Here is a 19,812-nt window from a genome sequence, read left to right as displayed (position 1 = left end):
GAATTTAAATACTAGAAGTCTTCAGCCCTGCAAAGCCCTTCATATCTATGTTTTAAGAAAACATACTTTTTAATTTTGTATCTTGTTACAATATTCTGCATCTGGATTTTTTCTTCTTCATTTGGAAAAGGAAAACAATTAGATGGCTCTAAAGGATGGTTAGCTTTGGCAAATACAGTTCAAAAGAAGAAAAAGTAGAGGGAAGTGAATTGGGCCCCATGTTCTCGGCAGGGCCACATAAGCCATGCCAAGAATGTATGCGATCTGTTCTATCTGCTGACTTCAGTTGTTTAAACTGTTGGCAGAATAAATACCTACTGAGTGCTGGTATAAATAGAATACAAGAGGTGAGTAAAGAAAATTAAAAATACCTAGAACTTAGGCCAAGCAGCTCAAAGATGCATTTGGAAGTGTGGGGGAGATTCTCTGCATGTCTTCTTTGTTACTTCTTTCTTCAACAAAAGGGATTTTTAAGCCTTGATCCACCTGTGTTTACTGCAACAGCAAAGCAGCAGCTATGCTAAACATTTGCAAGGAGTTAAGTGTCTCTTAAAGCCATACGGATGCTTCTGGAATAATAGCTTTGTAAACAAACTGCATTGAGTGGAAGTTGTCCAGCCTCCAAATAAATACAAATGCTAAATAAATCTAGATGGTCTACATATCAGAAGTATTTATTTCTAAGATTAAAAATCCTGCAAAGACTTTATACCTAATCAAACATAAGCTCAGTGACATCAGCCAGGTCTTAAAAAGTCTCTTCACTATTGACAGCATTGAATCTGCTCTGTGACCTGGAAACCCTGCAACTCAGTAGAAGAACATTTTCACCGGGAAACTTGTCTTGATTTAAAACTGCAAACCTCTCCACTAAATATAAAACATGGTTTGGTTTTGTTTTTACTCCAAACACCTCCAAGGAAGAACACTTACATTGCTCAGTCCATATAAAAATACACATATGAACTACAACTTATTTAATGAAAAATTATCATCCAAGTTGCCTAAGTGCTTTTCTAAAGTGTATGTCACAAGTTGATTTGATACAACAGAGATGCTGGGATTGCATGAGCTGCAACATCAAAAAGGGAACTTTTCAGAGGTTTGGCATTCTTGAGGAGCTTTAAAATAATCTCTCCAGATAATTTCTAAACAACAGGCATGCTTCATCTAGTCATTTTTAGGTCAATGGATTAGGGCTGGAGTGAGTGGAGCATTCACCAGACAACTGAAAGACATGGTTGAATCAATGGGACCGTTAAAGTGAACACATCCTAAAGTCTAGGATTTCATATGCTTGCCAGTTTTCCAAGATTGAGGCCTGAAGTAGGATAGAGTTACAAAATTGAGGAGAAACTTAGAGTAAAATATTTATTTGCAATTAGGCTTCTAAAATATTTACATACTTGTAAAGGCAACAGGAGGAATTCCTTCATTTTACCATTGCTAAATAGTGGCATGTGCTTTTTTCCTTAATCCTGGAGTCTTGGTATAGCATTCATTTTTGAACACATGTATAAAATGTAGAATTCGTGCTTTCTTGCAGCAATTTATTGATACGCTATTGAACCATGACACTAAGATAACAAAATTTTACAGACATAACTTTACATTGCTACCCCTACAGTTTTGGATCTGTCTAGGACAAATAACTTTAGAAGAAGATATTCATTACTAGTTTTACTCCGTTTCTGCTATTAATGGTAGAATAAGCTTCAGCCCATGATTTTTCCATTTTCTTTCTTTTGTTATTTACCATGCGTCACCTTATAAAACAAATCAACATGTTTGTCTGTAATAGCTTTCCAGTGTGTAAATGTACATAAAATTAATGTATAGACTTTTTTATTACTTCTTCTTGTAGACAGGAATCCTAGTAAAGGACTCTGAGTTGCCATACTGATAGCCATACTTGTCCACTGTCAAGAGCCATACATTCAGAGGACAATGAATACATAGAAGACGGTTAAGTCCTCATGTACTGCATAAGCTATCATAATCCATGACCTGAGCAGGTAAATTATATACGGTCTCTTGAATCTTCCTGAATTCCCAGCCCTTATTTTATCTTATGTCATGAACTTTCAGTTTAGTCATATGCTAATCAAAAAACTTCCTTTGATTTCTTCCCACTGCCACTTCTTCCACCTGAGTTTTGCTGAAATTTGTCTTATTTTAGTATTATGAAAAAGAGTAAATACACATGCCTCAACTGTCTTCTTTATACCATTCAATATTGTGTATATTTTTAATAACCTCTCTTCTTACTCATATACACTCTGAAGTCAGTAGTTTGTAAAGGTTATCTTAGTCTGTCTCTGGGTCTGACTTATTTCTGCTTTATCCTATTTCAAGATTAAGTTCATCAAAACTGAACATTCTTTAACACCAAGAAGCCAGATCTATCAGCAGATAAAAACCCATGAACTTTAGGTTCTGACTATCTACCTGTAGAGGAAAAAAAACCCCATAATTTTTCAATATTGCAGACACTTCAGATAAGTGACTAGCTTGATAAGTTCATCACTTAGCTAGGCTGGAGATAAGTCCTCTCTAAATGGTAAAAGAATCTGTTTACCATGTAAGTGTAATGGAGGAGAGGGTGCCAAAGGCATTTTTTCAGGCTGTAGTGAACACTCTAAGCCTGTCTCCTTATGGTAAAATACTGTTACTCAAAAATAAAAGGATTATCAAGGAAATCATCAAGGCAACTTCCTAGCACTCATGTAGAAATTCTTAAGATTGGACACATTTTTTCACATTGACTTCTCCAAGGCAATCTCTGTATTCATTTTTCTTATACATAGAGTAATTTAAGTTGGAAGGAACATCTGGAAGTCATCTGGTCCAAAACCCTGCTCAAAGCAGGGCCAACTTAGACCAGGTTGCTCAGGCTGTGTCTACTCAAATTTTGAACGTCTCCAAGGATGGAGATTCCACAGTCCCTCTGGGCAACCTATTCCAGGGTTTGGCTAACCTCATGATTAGAAATTTCTTCATAACAAGCAATCAATGTCCTTTGTTGCAGCTTGTGTCCATTGTCTCTTGGCCCTTCACTGTGCACCTCTGAGAAGAGCCTGGATCTGTCTTCTCTATACCCTCCCATTAGGTACCCGAAGGCAGCGAGTGTGACACTGAGTGGCTGAGCACACTTGACCAGGTGCAATGTCACACAGACTTGATGAGAAGTTTCTAAAAGATTCCCAGGCAGTTGGAAGCAGCTGATGGGACTGAATCATGCACAAAGTTGCGAGTTGCTGTCACAGTTGGGAGTACAAGAGATGTACAGGAGGAAGCTTTTGATCTTACAGATGTTACCAGCATGTCACCTATTGGACATAGCTAGGGAAGCAGGAAGCCATGAAGTTATGGAGAACTGAGAGCCCAAAGAACTGAACCCCAAAGAGAATGAACAGAGCAGCTCTTTCAGAAGAAGACTTGCTTTTTGTTAACTAGTAGGTGAATAGAAAAATAAGTCAGAAGGTTGCTACTAGGTGTAAATGAGCGACACTATCTGCCTGTCTGGACCCTGATAGCTTAATCTTTTCGTTAGGTGGTTCTCACTCTTAGCCTATGAATTAGCAGTGAACTTCTCAACTTCTGTGTGACATAAGTTAGTTCCGTCATCTGCATTCCTGTTCCAGTAAAACTTGTTAACTTTTACCATTGTCCATTCTGTAAAGATATTGCCCACAGAAACTAGGAGAGGAATTGGTTTGAAGAAAAAAGGTAGTAAGTAGATTTTTCATAATGAAGGGTTAGCTTTAATTTTGTTGGTAGCATCATACTTGATGGTTTTCTATAGACTAATGAGAACTAGAATGAAAATCACTTCATTTCATTTTGTTGATCATTTAAAAGCCAAGCAAGACAGCACTAGGATGTTAAAACTATTGGAATATAATTTATGTATGTATTATACAATGAGTTGGCTTCTTGTGCTTCACTATTGAATTGAATAACCTCACAATTAATAGGATCACATGTTATTCCAAGAACAAAAACAAGCCAGTCTTACAGAAGTGAGCTAGGCAAAGGTATGCATCACTGCCCTCTTTCTCTGTTCTTTTGTGCTAAATCATCATGTCATTCTGCACAAATGCAGTATTTACAAATACAGCCCCTACATCCACAGTCATTTTTCTTCAGTGGTGGTAATGTTGTGAAGCAAGCTTGTCTGTGACATGAAAAAACAAATGGTCAGTCAGAACATGTCTCTGAGTGATTAATTTCCCAACCAGTCTGTGCTGCAAGTGTCTTCTATTCAGACCAACGTTTGATTTTGGACAGAGAAGTTTATAAACTCAGTTTTCCCTATCCTGCATAGTTAGGAGTAATACCATTGGCCTATAGCTGCCCTTGTGGAGCATCTTCCAGGAAGCTCCTCTGCATAAAAATGCACAGAATACACTCGAGTTGGCTATCATGTCATTTAGAAGAGAAGCCTGCCATGATTCTCTAATGTGGCACCAGTCTCATGCAATTTTCTTTGGAAGTTAATCCCATGAGCAGCACTGTTACTTTCAGACTTTCAGTTTATACCATTTGGGTTGGGGAAGAAAAAACAAAACCTTTTAAGGTAAGGACCACTGGAAACCATGTTTCTGTGGTAAATCTTGATGCAGATATAATATGAGGGGCAAGTTATCTATGTATCTGCAAGAGGAGAGTTTGGGGCTTCCTCAAATTTCTTCTTAGGAGGTAAGCCTGTCCCTGACTACAGCTTTGGGTGGCAAGGGGAGCTCAGAATAGCTAGACATGTTCTTTTTCCTTTTTATGGACTATAGATTTAAAAAAAAAAAAGACAGTGTGTGTCATCACATTAAAGCTACTATAAACTTAGTCTTTCACAGGTAGCTCATGAGTGTGTTTGGGGACAGGAGAGAGGAAAGCTTGCATTATTTTCATGATCAGAAATTGTTCTTTTTGTTTACAGTGATCCCCATTTTGTGGCAAAAGTGCTCCCAGAGACCCAGTCCGTTCCCACAGAGCAATACTCTATATGGCAGGTGTCCTCTTTCTTAAGAGTGTCCTGTGCTACCCTCAGTCTTGAGGAGTTATTAGAATCTTTTATTTTAGTCTAGTGAATCTAGCTGTTCCCTAGTTTAGGATTGAATTAAAAGACTACAATAATGGCTGCCTTCATCAGGTTTATCATGGTCCATGGTTAATTACAGCCTCTCATGGCCAAGATCCAGCACTATGTCCACTTCTCTGATATGCTAGGTTCTCTTGCTTCTTTGCCAAAAGTGGGCTGACATCACTAGCAGTCATGTTTTAGTCTCCTTAGTCTTTTCCCCTTTCAGTTGTGTGATTGAATCATAACCCATTACATAACTCATGTTTAACAAAGCAGCCGACTCCCAGATTTGTTTTGCCTGATATCCTCAGGCTGCTATTGTGCTTAAGGTAAAGCAGTAGGACAGAAACTCTCAGGCATCTCCCTTTGTACCAAAGTCTGGTAAAAGCATATTTTCTACCTATTCCCAAAACTCTATCTGTTTTTCTTCCCACTTTCTCAGCCTGACTACAGCTTTTTTGGCCCTGCCTAACAGATTAGCAAAGCCTCCAGGGTGCGTAGTTCCCGGAGCAGCCACCCTTTAACTTTCTCTTTCTCGGTGGGGCTGAGGTGTCTACTCACCATAAGATGGTTTGAATGTTTTGGTTTCTTCCATTTTTTGTTCCCCATTAGCAGTGCATAGGATGCACACCAAAGAAAAGATTCCCTGTAACTTCTTAGTTGCCCTCAGAATGTTTGCAGTGTTTGGAAATATTTGCCTAAACTCACATCTTTAAACATTGTTCTTCAGAGAGGTTTGTCCCTGACTCCTTGAACATTTTCAGTTGTCCATCAAGAGCACTACTCCAAACAGCATGTGAAAGTGGGAGCTACCATTTCTGACCATTCTGCTTTAAAGCTACTGCCTAGTTATTCCTCTTACCAGCCATCAAACTGTATTTATTTTAAGCTGAAATGCATCTATAGAGGTACTTAGCATTTTCTTAATATTCTTCATTCCAGGAACATACATTCCCAAGATTGACATAAGTAGGCATGAATCTTCCACAGTAGACATGAATTATTAGACTCTATTTCTTAAATTTTACTGCAGCTATTTATGATACATTTCTGTGGTGCCACAATAAGGGAATCACTGTTATTTTCAGACAAGTAATTGGCCCTTTGACCATGTTAAGAACCAGTCAGCTTGGTTATCGCCACACAAAGGTATTGTTTTTGCTTTCATATGCTCACAAGTTAAACACAAGTGTAAGCATACAGAATAGGCATACCTTACATTGTTATTAGCATCACACATTTTCTAAAACATCCATTCATAGCATCCATATGCTGTAGAGTTCAGTGGTCTGCCAACTGGACTGAGCTTCCCAGTACACTGATGGTCCTTCCTCAGAGGCTTTCTATTCCACCACTCAGTGGGATGATGCTGTTTCATTTCTTTTTGAAATGCAAGTTATTTTCCACACTAAACACCATTTCCGATTGCTACTGATTTTTGCTCCATCAAAAATGTTAGGTTCTAATACAGTAATAAGCCACTGCCAGTAACTAGCAATGCAAACCTTGATCAATTTATGTTATACTATTGCCCTTCCCACTGTCTTAATCCAGCCAGTCTTTGTTCCTGCTCTCCTGCCAGGAAGTGTGACGTGTCTTTTGGCTTTTCTGTATGGTGCAATGCAGATCTATAACACTGTACAAAAACATTTTATAAAGTGAATAGGTATAACCATAAAGAATGACTGTCTCCAAGGTTAATGCAGTAGTAGAAATGAGATGTAAATAGTTATTGAAGTGAATAGGCAGAACTGAAGGATTTTTTAAACTATTATTCCTAGAGCTAAGGAAAAATCTTCCGAAGTATAGGCTGTACCTGTAGAGAACTTTTAAAACATAGGCTGTATATGCTCTGAATAATTGGAAAGGGATTTCTGAAGTCATTGTTTATATAGCTTTTTATGACAAATGAGATTTGCATATTAACTTAAAAATTATTCTAGCTCTTCAAGGCAAACATTTTCACATTTAATAATCAGAAAAACAGAAAAAATTCAGGGCAGGCTTGGAGTTGTGACAGACATCCATACCATGCATGCAGCTTCTGTGAAAGAATATAGTTTGTCATTTCTCATGATGATTCATCTTACAAAATGGAGGAAAATATTTTGCTCCTTTAATAACAGTGGTATCTATTTGTGTGAAATCAAGTTCACTGCCTTATAGAGAATGGGGGGTTGAGGGGAAAACAACCTAAACCAGATATTACCAGTGAAGGACAGTAATGTACTTTCTTTCCCTTTTAAAAGAAAGTGAAAGAAAAAAAGGGGGATATTTGTTTACTTCTAGTGTTTCCTTAATATAGGGAATGGACCTAGCCTTGTCAGCAGTCATTATCCCATGCTGTGGTGGATGAGACACCACAGTGTCAAACAGATCTTTAAATAAAATTTAAACTGTTTTGCAAGCGGAATGTTCACTTGGAGAAAGTTTGTTAGATGCTTTCTGTTATTTATATTTAGATTCCAGGTAGATCCTTTTAACTAGTAAACTTCATTAAGTTTCAAACATTTTCTTAGAAAAACATCAGTAAAATCAATATAGTTAGAAATTCTGGTATGATTTTAACATAATTTGTGGCACTTATACTCTGAGTGAAATTTTTGAAGGTGCTCATTTTGAGGCTAACACTGTGCCATCAGTCAGTACTGAATGCCAGTTGTGTTCACTGGGAGCAATAACAAGACCAACAGAGAGCACATTTGTAAACCCCCTCCTCTGTCTGCAAACTGAAATCACTGTTTAAAAAAGAGCTCATTGTAGTTGACTAGTTGAGGGAAAATATTGTAGTGAAACTGTGCAAAAACTGCAGAAAAAATGCTTAATGCCACGTAAGGAACAGAAATGTCCCAACTGCATTTGTACTTCAATGAAACCTTACCCATAATTGTGCATTAAATTCTAATTGTGGTTAAAAACGTAATTGTGGGAAAAATACTAGCAAGTATTTTTCATCTTAAACCTGCTCTAAAAATGGCATGGAAATGACTTTATAAAATAATAAGTATCCTCTTTCAAGTATATTCCTCCATCTTAAGGTTTATCTCAGAGAACTTAAAAAATGTAGTAGCCTAAGAAAAATTAATGGTCTGAGATGTTTTGCTATATGTGCTATTGTATTTGCTCCAAACTGTGTGTATTAAGGGTTCCAATATCAGCTCCAAAACTCTTTCCTAGAGTAGTTCTTTCTTATACCATATTCCGCAACTCAATTAAGAGCATGCATGTGACAGAGTTGCAGCACTGAACTGGTAGTGACAGCTTTAATGTGCTGTACCTTTGTTTTTCCTGTTGATTTTGCAAGTGTTAAAAATATATATATCTGTAGAACTTCCAGAATAAAGCTGTAGCAGCAATTTAGCTACAGCAGCAGCTAAGTGTCTAGGTGATAAAAGCCTTCTCCCACGCCTGCCACTCTGAACAACGCTATTGTCAGGAAAATGTATGCATCTTTTTCCAGTAAGAATAAGGACTGTGATAACATTAGCATTTAGACAAGACACTGAGATGACTGTGAAATGCATTAATGGATGTGTCACTATTTTAAAAGAGCACCTCTAATGGATTGTTTATACATGCCATCTCATTGTACTTACTTATTTATTTTATAGGATATTTTAAACATAAAATTGCATGGATCAAAGTAAAACTCTCCTGTGACTTCCTCACCTCAAAGGCCTGCATTCAACAGTCAGCTATCCCAGTTCTCAGCCAGTTGCGTAGCCTACTGAAGGAAAATGAACATACTGAACAGCCGCCACTTTTTGTACTTTCTGCCTACCACACACCTTGTCATCTTATTAGCAGCTTTGACAACTGCTGAAGATGTGACTAATAGCACTTTCAACCACACTGACATGAACATGGGATCTGTGCCTGCGGTCATCTCCCGCATTGACCATGTTATAGTCAAGGAGGGGAGTAGTGCCTTGATTGACTGCAATGTTCAAGGTAATCCTAGTCCACACTACAGATGGTACAATTCCAATGGCCGCTTGCTACACGAGGAAGAGAATAAAGGTAAGATCTTAGTATTCTCAATGTTCTCAATGATTTCATTTAGCCTGTCAAGAAACACGTTTGTTTACAGCAGATTGACAAAAAACCTGAATTTAACGACCTGACTATGTTGTTTTCCTGTGTGAGAGTATGAAAGTAAGCAACAACCTGGGATCACGGCAACTACAGATTTGTTGAGCACACCTTGGAAGAAAACAAAATCATTTTTATAATGTGTTATTTTATAGCAACACATAGCAAAAAGCTGAAAACCTTAATAAAAGATGTAGACACAAAGGGGGAAAGGCTTCTTTTCATTGGAAGGCTTCGGGTTTGATCCCATTTCTCATTCTCTCTTCTTTGTTCTTCTCTGCCAACAAAAGAGACTGAAAAGCTATTTGACAACAGAAGAAAGGATTCTCTTGGCATATGGGAATAGTTAGTTGGCATGGACTCAACATAGCTAGCTCCCTGCTAGCCTTCCTGTCTTTATTTGTAGCACCATGAGAGTGTGAGAAACAGGAGATGCCCTGAATGACTAACAGAAAAACCCACATAGGGGCAGCAGTTAGAAGGACAAACCAAGTTAGAGCCATCCTGGCTGCAGTAAGACTCCTCAGTTGTATTTGCCAGAGACCTTAATTTCACATGAACTTGTTTTCCTGAAGTGAAAGGTTTGGATTGGATGATAAACCTAGCCGTACTTTTAGGGAACCTTTGGAGGGTTTTGGAGGGTGTTTTGCTCATATAATTCTTTCATACTAACTGCTTTGTCCACAGCATGATGAAATAAACTCTTAGTTATTCATATTAAGTGCAGAATAGCTTGTTTTACTAATAGCTGACCGGAGGGAGAGCTCTGCTATGATAAAGTAATATTGACCCAGCTGTATGTACTACAGTATAGCCTACCCCAGCTTTCTGCATAACTGGATGTGTTTTACATTTCAGTGTTTAGTCATTTTCTGTGTGAAGTTAGAGGAAGGAACTGCTTGAGCCATTAAGTAGACTTTCAGATATAATTTGTGCAATCATGGCGGCAGATTGCAATTAGTGCTCTAGAGTGTTTTACTAGGGCTTACTAACAGAAGTATTCCTATTCACTCATTTTAGGCATCTAACTTTAGGTCTTTGTGTAGTCAATTGAGAGAAGTAGCTACTAATACAAACATTCAGGTAGATGAGCAAAAACATTGACCAAATCAGTAAAAATTACAGGTGTAAAAATTATACTTTAACTCAGACTTTCAACACTGCACTTCCTCCTTTAAGAAACTGACTCTCTTTCTATAAGGAATGCTTCCTAGCACAAGAATGTTCTTTACTATGTATTTGGTTATTTAGAATATGGTGTTAAATTGTTATCAAAACCCAGCAATGGTACCTCTCTAATCATTGCTTTCTCATTAGTGTTATACTATCTGCCAGGATCCACTGGCACAAAACCAGCCATTGAGTTACAGTTCAATGCCATTATGTCATTTCTAACAGCTGGAACCAGGATACATCAGCAAGGCGTCTTGTCATTTTACAATGAATGAAGACCTACATTGCCAACATTGCAATTTAAAGAAATACTTAGCAACCAATACTTTATATCTTATTCTAGAGGTGGAGAAAGAAGTGTCATTTGTTACAAATGTTGACATTTCCACTTTAAGACAGTTTTCTTCTACATTTGCCTAACTTTATCAGATTGGAGTCAATTTTCACGTGAAAGTCTGCTGCAGACTGAATTTTTATTTGTTCTTTATTTTTTAATTTCAGGCAAAATGATTCAGCTGTTTTTAAGAATTAGGCTAGGGGAAAATATGCTGTTTTAGCCAAGTTAAAAATTCTATTAAGCTTGACACCACACATTAAATGAGGAGGATGAATGATGTAATTAAGAACTGTCCATTCAGGGACTGAAGCAGGGATCTTATGGGAAAATTAATATGTGATTACATAATCAGCGTTAACAGTGATACACAATATGTGCACTCATGGAATATTGAATGGCTGTGTTTGCAATCTTAATGTTCTCTTAATACAACATGCTTGGTGTAATAGAATTCACACTGTATTATACTCGCTCTTTAAATTGCCACACTGTAATCAGCTGGACTTCTTACATAATAAGGTTCTAGATATGAATAAGATTGCAGGTGTTAAGGCTTAAAACTTATACATGTAGTATATACAACAGTACTAGAAGACTGAGCTTAGTAAAACATGTGAACATACATTACTGGTCTTATAAATAATAACCAACTTCCTAAACTAGTGCTTAATATATACTTGGTACATAAGAATATCCATTGTAATTTAAGAATGCTTGCTTGCTGTGCTGGAGTGTTTTATTATTTACACTAGATACGGTGAACTGTAACTTCAAAGTCATTGCTATAGATCTACCATTTTCCGTAACAGTATGGAGAAAATCACATAGACATAGGTGAAAATTTTTGAGCTCCCACTCCGTAACATTTCACACTGCCAGTAGGAATCCAGAATCAGTGCCATAAAAGAAAAAACGAATACAGCAATCATAGTGTTGGTGGAAAAATAAACAGTGATTTAGGACATCCAGAAGGTCTAAATTACTTTGATCCTTTTGTTTGCCATCCATCTTACTCCTACTATCTTATTTCCCCTTTTTTTTGAAGTCATACTTCAAAATTAAATTATGAACACCTTGGGGGCAGGCAGCAAAGTATATGATGTCTGGAAATTTAGTTTTTTAAAGTTTACATTAACAAAATTATATGAGATACTATAACAAAACACCAAAAAAAAATTTAAGAAAATGGATTGTCAGGGAACAAAACAAGGAGGGCTTAGTAGACTTTTCTGCCTCACAATTCCGTTATTACCGATGCCTTTTTAAGAAACTGTGGCATGTGCTTGGGAGGCTATCTTGGTAAGTAGCCAGATCTTTAACTTAACTGACTAGAAGATTTTGATAGATATCAAACATATTAGCTAATTTTTTATGAAACTTTCAGGGCATGATCTGATTATTCAAAGTTGATGCCAGTGATTTGACAGTAACCTAGCTAGGATCTCAGGGACAGATAAGCCTTTGTCATGGTAAACTCTTTGTCTTCTTGTCAACATTATTTCCTTTTTCCAAAATCTGAAGCTAGTTTGACAAAGCTGATGATTAAGACTATGCTGATTATATAAACAAGATACTTCTAACTAAGTTATTCTGTCTCCTTTCCAGCAGGAAAATGGTGGTTTCTTGACAATGGGCTACTAAACATTACCAGCATCTCTTTTGAAGACAGAGGTAAATACACATGTGTCGCATCTAATATGTATGGCAGTGTTAATAATACTGTGACGCTGAGGGTTGTCTTTACTTCTGGAGATATGGGCATCTATTACATGATTGTCTGCCTTGTAGCTTTTACCATTGTTATGATTTTGAACATTACCCGGTTATGTATGATGAGCAGTCACCTGAAGAAAACAGAGAAAGCAATCAATGAATTTTTCAGAACAGAAGGAGCAGAGAAACTCCAGAAAGCCTTTGAGATTGCGAAGCGTATCCCTATTATCACTTCAGCCAAAACGCTTGAGCTTGCCAAAGTTACTCAATTCAAAACCATGGAATTTGCTCGCTATATTGAGGAGCTTGCTCGAAGTGTACCTTTGCCACCTCTCATCATGAACTGCAGGACTATAATGGAAGAAATTATGGAGGTTGTTGGTCTGGAGGAACAAGGACAGAATTTTGTACAGCAAACAGCAGAAGGCCAGGAAACCACTGAAACAGATGAGGTGTATATGATCCCTAATGCTTTGAAGCGCAGTGACTCTCCCACAGCTGACTCTGATGCATCGTCACTGCATGAGCCACCTCAACAGATTGCAATAAAAGTGTCAGTTCACCCGTTGTCCAAAAAGGACTGCATGGATGGTCAGTCACAAGAAAGCGTGCAGTTGGACACCAAGGAAGAAGACACTCCTCAAACACCAGCCCTTCCTACAGAGCCCCCTTTTGAGCCTTCTGCTGAACTCAGTTCTGATGATACAGCATTGGCAAATGACAAAAATACATGTGTTATATATGAAAGCCATGTATGATAGTTACTCTTGAATCTATGCATAGCAGGAAAATCAGGAGCTCTTTTAAAAATACATATTGTACTTGCCGCTAAGCCTTACCTGGAGACTATCATAGCAAAAGCATGTATGTGGATTATTTGGCACTTTCTTCTCAATTTGACTTTAGTTTACCATGATGTATGGCAGAGTAATTGCTATTACATTAATATTAATTGCTCTTTTGGATTAGGAGTTTTTCCAAGAAACATTTACCTCAGCATTTTCTAGGTTGGTGTCACCTGTAGTGGCCGCCTGGCAGTTGTTGGTAGTGTTGATGTAGGACACTTGACCTTACTAAACATAAAACTGGTTTTCATTTTCCTCCTTCACTCTCATTATTTCCTTCTATTGCATTTTTGCAAATATTGTCTCGTGAATTTGAAAAACTGCCCAAGAGGCAGCACTCCACTAGCCAAATAAAATCCTAATAGATCCCATTTACAAAGCCTCTTTGCTGAGCTGCATTGTGATTTAGAGAGCTATTTAAGAAAGTTAAAATGTTTCCATTTCATTTGAGACCATGCTGCTTAGGCACAAGGGAAATAGTTTACCCTTTTCCATGGAATGAAATGCCAACAAATGTTTTTTCACATCAAGAAACAACTTGGCAGCATATTTTACAGACAGGAAAGCCCTTCAAATCTGACAGAAAGTTGCAGTCACAAAATTCTGCAGATTTTGTGCATTTGACTGTCTTTGCCAGAAGTTTATATGGAAAGCAGTTGTAAATGTGCGAAATGTGTTGTTTGGTAGTTATCTGGTAGGAGTAAGTATGTATTATCTTAACAGAAGATACACAGGTTCATTAAGAGTTATGCAAACTCCAGTAATCAACTGATTACTGAAGTGGCAAAAGACCCTTTTATTGGACTTCTCATTTTGTGCCGACTAATATTCTGAGGATCAAGCTGAAATTCACCTATAAGCATAAGCCTGAGAGAGTTTTATTCAAACAAAAATTAATCAAATGTCCTGTGAATTTACAATGATGATAGCACAAATTGTTTACTGTGTTAAAATGACTTGGGTAAGATGTTCACTGCTCAAGTATGTGTGACTCTATCCTAGTAAAGCTTTAATGATCATGGCAATTGTGACATTGAAAAGATCAATGCTTATCCCAGGAAATGCCTTAAGTGGAAGGGAAGTGATAATTTCTGTTGCAGACAGACAGTAAAAAGAACCTTCTCCTGAGTAAGTCTGGAAAGAAAGCACTTATGAGGAGGAGTTTGTGCAGGATTAGTAGCATATTACTTCATTATCTGACACACACTCAGTTTGGAACTGGTGAACAAACTATCACCTGGTAGTTTCTAAGAAGGACTATGGTGTACATACAGATACTCAAAGTAAATCTGGAATGTAGTGTATTGAGGAAAAAGAAGTCAGTTAGGTCTGTGGGAAGTGGCGGATGGACAGCTTTCCAGACATTTTCTTGAAGTAGTCACATCTACACAAGATGTCCTTTGGAGGTCATCAGCTATATTAACTGCACAGGTAAATAAAATCACACAAAATCACACAAAATAAAATCAATGTAGTTGCAGCTGTCTATAAAATCCCTTGATAATGAACAGGGGTTCTGTGTGGACTTCTTTGTGTTAAAGTTCAGAGCTTCGCTAGTATTGTAATAATACGAACAATCCATGACTTATGCAGGTGATGCAAAGAAGGCTTCATATTTACCTTTCTGTGATTACTAAAAAAAGTACATGTTTGATAACAGACTCCAGATTTTGTAATGAAGCTATGAACTTTTGAAAATTACAGCATCTGGTTGCCTAACATTTGATTGTGCTCACCACTGTGGCAGACATCTGAACAAAGTATATTTGCACATGTCCAGAAGGAAACATGTAGAGCAAAGGCTCTTTAAGAATGTGGCTGAAAATATTTGAGTTAGAGTGAAGCAATATAAATCTAGAACACAGGGTAGATTACGAGAACGCCATGAAGAACCTCACTCCTGACCAGCGTGACTGAAAATACTACTGATCCAAGCTGTGAACTCCTTGTTTGAGTCCAAAGCACATTTCTGTTTACTGTTCACATCATTTTTTCTTCAAGTCACTGAATTTGCTTTTGGTATGCAAAAGGATGAGGGGAGAAACAGCAGGAACTTGCACTAAATTCTTTTAGTTCACCTTAACCTACCATAAAGAAGCATCTTGATTTTCCTGTCTGTCCAGCATTTACAAACAAGGGTCATGCATTTTAAAGTTACCTGCCTGATGCCCAACAGCCAGATTGCTTAGATGAGCAAGTGTGTTCTCCTTCAAAGCAGAAAAATAACTTTAAAGCTACACTTTAAAATTTAAAGACAATTTAAATTAATGCTTTAAAATTATTTCATGATATTATAATACAGTATTTCAGTTTTTATTATTTTAAATTATGATTTTTTTTTCAGAAGAGACCAGACTCCTTCATGTATTCATACAGTGATTGATACCAGGCAGTTCTGATCCTGACTGCGGCCCTCAGACTGTCCTCCAACCTGTTTATTATTTATTTATTGTTAAACATTTGAGAGCAAACAACTCCCATAGTTTTCATTAGTATCTCCATGTAAATGTAGTAATGTAATGTAATTTCCATCTTCCTTGAAGATACAGATTATGTTTTTTTCAAAGGGCTGGCCCAAAAAAGCATGTGTATAAAGCACTCCCAAAAGTATGTTGTGAATTATTTCTGAGCTACAGTTATTTGGACCAGATGCTTGTAAAAGGTACAGTGTGGAATTACTGGTCTCACAAAGTCAAAGGAAACTTCTCCTTTGACTTTACTGAAGCTAGGGTCACTCAAAACCTAGACTTCACAGGTAAGACTGGTCTAGCTAGTCCAATATAAAGACTTTTTCTAGCGACCTGCAGTATGTTCAGAAAAATGGACATGCTTTTGCATATTTAGCTTTGTGGTACTTAATGGAATAAAAACAGACCAGCACTGTATCTAAAGAAAATACAGAATGTAATGGTTCTGTTTTATATATTTATTCTATTTTCATGTATGCTGCTCAGTCTTCAGTATCTTTACACATTTGTTATATTACACCTCTAAGCATAAAGCTTTTTACATGCTTTCAGTCACCACTTTTGCAGGAGATGTACAAAAGAGTTGGCAAGCGAGATCCAAACCCATCTTTTCTCTTCCTTTGCTGGCGGTGTGCGCATAAAATAAAGAATTTTGTCTTGCAATATTTCTTACACAGTGCAAGAACTTTTATGGTGCAAGAACACAATTAGCAAATACAAAATTAATTATGGTTCTAAGGAAACATTAATATTTGCATTGTTGTGGATTTTCATGCACCTTAAGCACTTCAGGGACATCAGAGTGGTAAGTTCCCATATTTGGACTATGCACACCTTTTGTTATACTGTTTTATTTATTATGTCACCAAACAGTAATGGTTCTTAAAAGACTTTGAATATGGAAAGTCCTGTCCAACTGAATTTGCGTTCTAAAAGCATAAGGAAGACCAAGCCAGCTTTAGGAAGAAAAAGAGATTTGCAGGGTATAGTTATGTTATTTAAAATACTTTTGCTGAAACTTCATGAAATGTGACTTGATTTCTGCAGCACAAGAAATCAGTGTTGGATTTGATTTTTTAAACTTACTGTTCTTTTTGCACTAAATCTTAAGACAATATTAATCAGAGCACTTGAATGTAGTACTGTCTACTGACTCACCTTTTTCTTTTTGAGCAGCACTTACTTACTGCTGATCTTTTTCATTGTCTGATTTAAGTATGCTTGTGATTAAACCTAACATTCAGTCATTTTGGAGATTGTCTTTTAAAATTTAAACAAAATATAGATCAGCGTTTTAATGCAGGTTCATTGGTATTAGGTTGGCCTGATAGCTGTTGGCTCCTGTGTTTTAAAAATTTATGTATAATCACAAGCAGATTATGGTATTTATTAGCAAATGTTGATTTTTTTTCTTTTAAATCAGTTCTTGTTTTATTCAAATGTATATACCATGTCAATTCCTCAACTTGCAGTTACCCTTTGACATAAGTACTGTAACATATGATCAGGGCTCTCTGACCTTCAGTTTGATTCAGAGCAACTAATTCTGAAAAGTATTAACAGTCAGTGTTGAATTTTAAAAGTTCTCATGGAATAATGTGGCAGTACACTATTTAAAGTGTTGGCCTCCTAAGTAGGTCATACTTTGTGGGACAACTGAAAGCTTCTTAGATGCAAAGAAAATGCTTGCACTAAAGTATCTTAAGTTTTATTTCATGAATTATGAAATATTTTTTAACGTTACAAGAAATGTAAGACAAATATGAATGTGTTCTTTTGGGAAGCATAGTTACTGTATTTTGATTTGAATAACTATTATGATTTTATAGTTCACAGCCGTAAACCACAAAAAGAGACCAGTTCATGCTGAAGTGGCAAAATGAAATGTGATCCAGCTTGTAAATTGATCATTGTTTCAATAAAGAATTTGCACAGTATATGCCGAGTTTGTACACACTAAAAGGATGATCATTTCCAAGTAAGAGTATGCTATGGCTCCATTTCAGGTGGAAATAAACTATATGTCTTTCATTGTACTTCTGCTAATATTCCAGAAACTTTGAACAGGAGAAGAAATTATTTACCTAGAAAGAAAGTACTGGTAAAGCTTTGAAAGGGAGCTGTTGTCATTTTTCAGAATATAGACGCCATTGTTAGTCAGTGCTGTTATTAAGAGTCTCATATATGTGATTGCTCACATATGTAGCATCTTCTCGTTGGAAGAGTGTCAGCACTTCTGCATATAATCCAAAGAATTTGTCAGCTGCTTTTTCTCTGACCACTGTCATGGAGCTTGTAAAAAGACTTGCTGCTGCTTCAAAGGTGGAGCCAACAAAGTAAGCATCTCCTTTTCCAGAGGCACCCATGAAATAGAAGTTTGGACTGCCCTACCTGTCCCCATTCCTTAATTCACCTTGAAAGGGTAGGTGAAATGGCTCTCCTTTCCAACAGCAGTTAGAATATATCACTCTGTAACAGTCTTTGGCAGGGCTTCGTAGAAGCAGAAATTGGAATATCTAGTGCTGGCTTAGCTGGTGCTACAGAAGTAGCAGGCCAGTAACAGTCACTGACAGAGCTGGGTAGGGGGACATGACATTTGCTCTTTCACGCATGAAGGAGTTGCTCTTGCCAGCTGCCTATTCTCCCAGGCTGAAAAACATAACTGATAGCAGGAAAACAATGGCTATTTAATGTGTTTTTTAATCTAGTCTTTCATGTTTTAATTCTGCTTTTTAAAATGGTGCTCCAATTTTGAAAAATATTTTCAGAATATGTTTTTCTTCACCTTTTTCAGTTGAGTTAACAGGGCTGAAAGACATCCACAATTTATCTACAAGTATTTATGAAATATACTGAAGGAGTCTCAAACTGACCATAAACATGGAATACATAATGTCTAGAGCCATATTCTATTAATAATACATATGGCCAGAGCTGTATTCTATTTTACTGTCTCAGAGTGGGACCCTGTCTGCAACTGTGGCAGATTGATAAGCTGTGACTTTTTTATAATATGGAACGGGTCCACTTCCAGGTGTTCAAGTGAGCATCCTAAACATCTCCAACAATTTTGTCAGAACAGTTTCCAGACCAGCGGTTTCCAGGGTAGGGTACCAGCAAGCAGTTGTTCCCCTCGGGCTGGTGGCTCATGCTAAGCTCCTGAACATAGAAGCAAGCTCCCCACAGACCCAATGCTTCTTACAAAGAGAAGGTATTTTTCATGGGGAGGAAATTATCTCACATGAACACTCACAGATGTGCCACAAAACTAATAAAACAAATAAAATATAAATCAGTGTTTTAATGCAGGTTCATTGGTATTAGGTTGGCCTGATAGCTGTTGGCTCCTGTGTTTTAAAAATTTATGTATAATCACAAGCAGATTATGGTATTTATTAGCAAATGTTGATTTTTTTTCTTTTAAATCAGTGCCTGTTTTATTCAAATGTATATACCATGTCAATTCCTCAACTTGCAGTTACCCTTTGACATAAGTACTGTAACATATAATCAGGGCTTTCTGACCTGACTGATTGGTAGCAACTTAACAGAGAGATGGGGGGGGGTCTCGGCTCTCCTATTGAGACTGGACTCAGGCAAAGCTGGTACATAGCTCAGGAACAGTGCCCAAGTTATCGACAGTGCTACAACTCCACTTTCCCACAAGTGGACATTTTCTGGCTCACATCCTGCACCAAAGCCAGGAATAGCTAGCTAAGAGACTTCAAAATCAGTTCTTTTTCAGTGTCTATTTCTTCCCTGTCTTCCTCTTCTTCTGTCTTACCTTCCTGTTTTCTCTTTGTCCCCACCAACTCCCCAATGCTACCTCTGGGATGGGGAGTCTAAGAACATAATGAAGTCAGTGGTTGAGACAAGCATTTCTGTACTCAATACCTCTGTTCCAAACTGACCTTTCATAACTCCTCAAATGGATTTTTTTTTTCCAGATGTACCAGGCTCTGATGCTACATACTATATTTAGTTCTCTGGCTCCCACACCCAAACTGAGTCATTATGCTTTTACAGTAAAGGCTGACCAGTGAATCCATGGTATCATGAATACATCTATAAATTGGTCAAAAATAGTGACATAAACTGAAGCTA

At 37.2% G+C, this 19,812-nt stretch overlaps 1 protein-coding gene across 2 annotated transcripts; it reads left to right on the top strand.

Moving 5' to 3' along the window:
• Positions 1-8,785: 8,785 nt before the first annotated feature.
• On the top strand, positions 8,786-17,631 carry MFAP3L (microfibril associated protein 3 like). 2 transcript variants are annotated; one of them, XR_001292497.2, is made up of 3 exons: positions 8,786-9,100; positions 12,288-13,259; positions 15,585-17,631. XR_001292497.2 is itself a non-coding variant. In XM_013942097.1 (2 exons), exons 1-2 carry the CDS (start codon positions 8,818-8,820, stop codon positions 13,151-13,153), a joined length of 1,149 nt encoding a protein of 382 aa, XP_013797551.1. In that variant the 5' UTR covers positions 8,786-8,817; the 3' UTR covers positions 13,154-13,324. The 2 variants fall into 2 exon arrangements, 1 of the variants encoding a protein (XP_013797551.1); XM_013942097.1 differs by lacking the exon at positions 15,585-17,631 and having other exon boundaries at positions 12,288-13,324.
• The last annotated feature ends 2,181 nt before the right edge of the window (positions 17,632-19,812 follow it).

Source organism: Apteryx mantelli, chromosome 5 (genome assembly GCF_036417845.1).
Source record: "Apteryx mantelli isolate bAptMan1 chromosome 5, bAptMan1.hap1, whole genome shotgun sequence".
Taxonomy (NCBI): Eukaryota; Metazoa; Chordata; class Aves; order Apterygiformes; family Apterygidae; genus Apteryx; species Apteryx mantelli.
This window is presented reverse-complemented; position numbering and strand designations above follow the sequence as displayed.

Bases quoted from the DNA above. Each gene is read 5' to 3' on its own strand.
- MFAP3L (XM_013942097.1), top strand. From the start codon at position 8,818: ATGAACATACTGAACAGCCGCCACTTTTTGTACTTTCTGCCTACCACA. The intron at 9,101-12,287 runs GTAAGATCTTAG...TCTCCTTTCCAG, and splicing joins ACACGAGGAAGAGAATAAAG to CAGGAAAATGGTGGTTTCTT.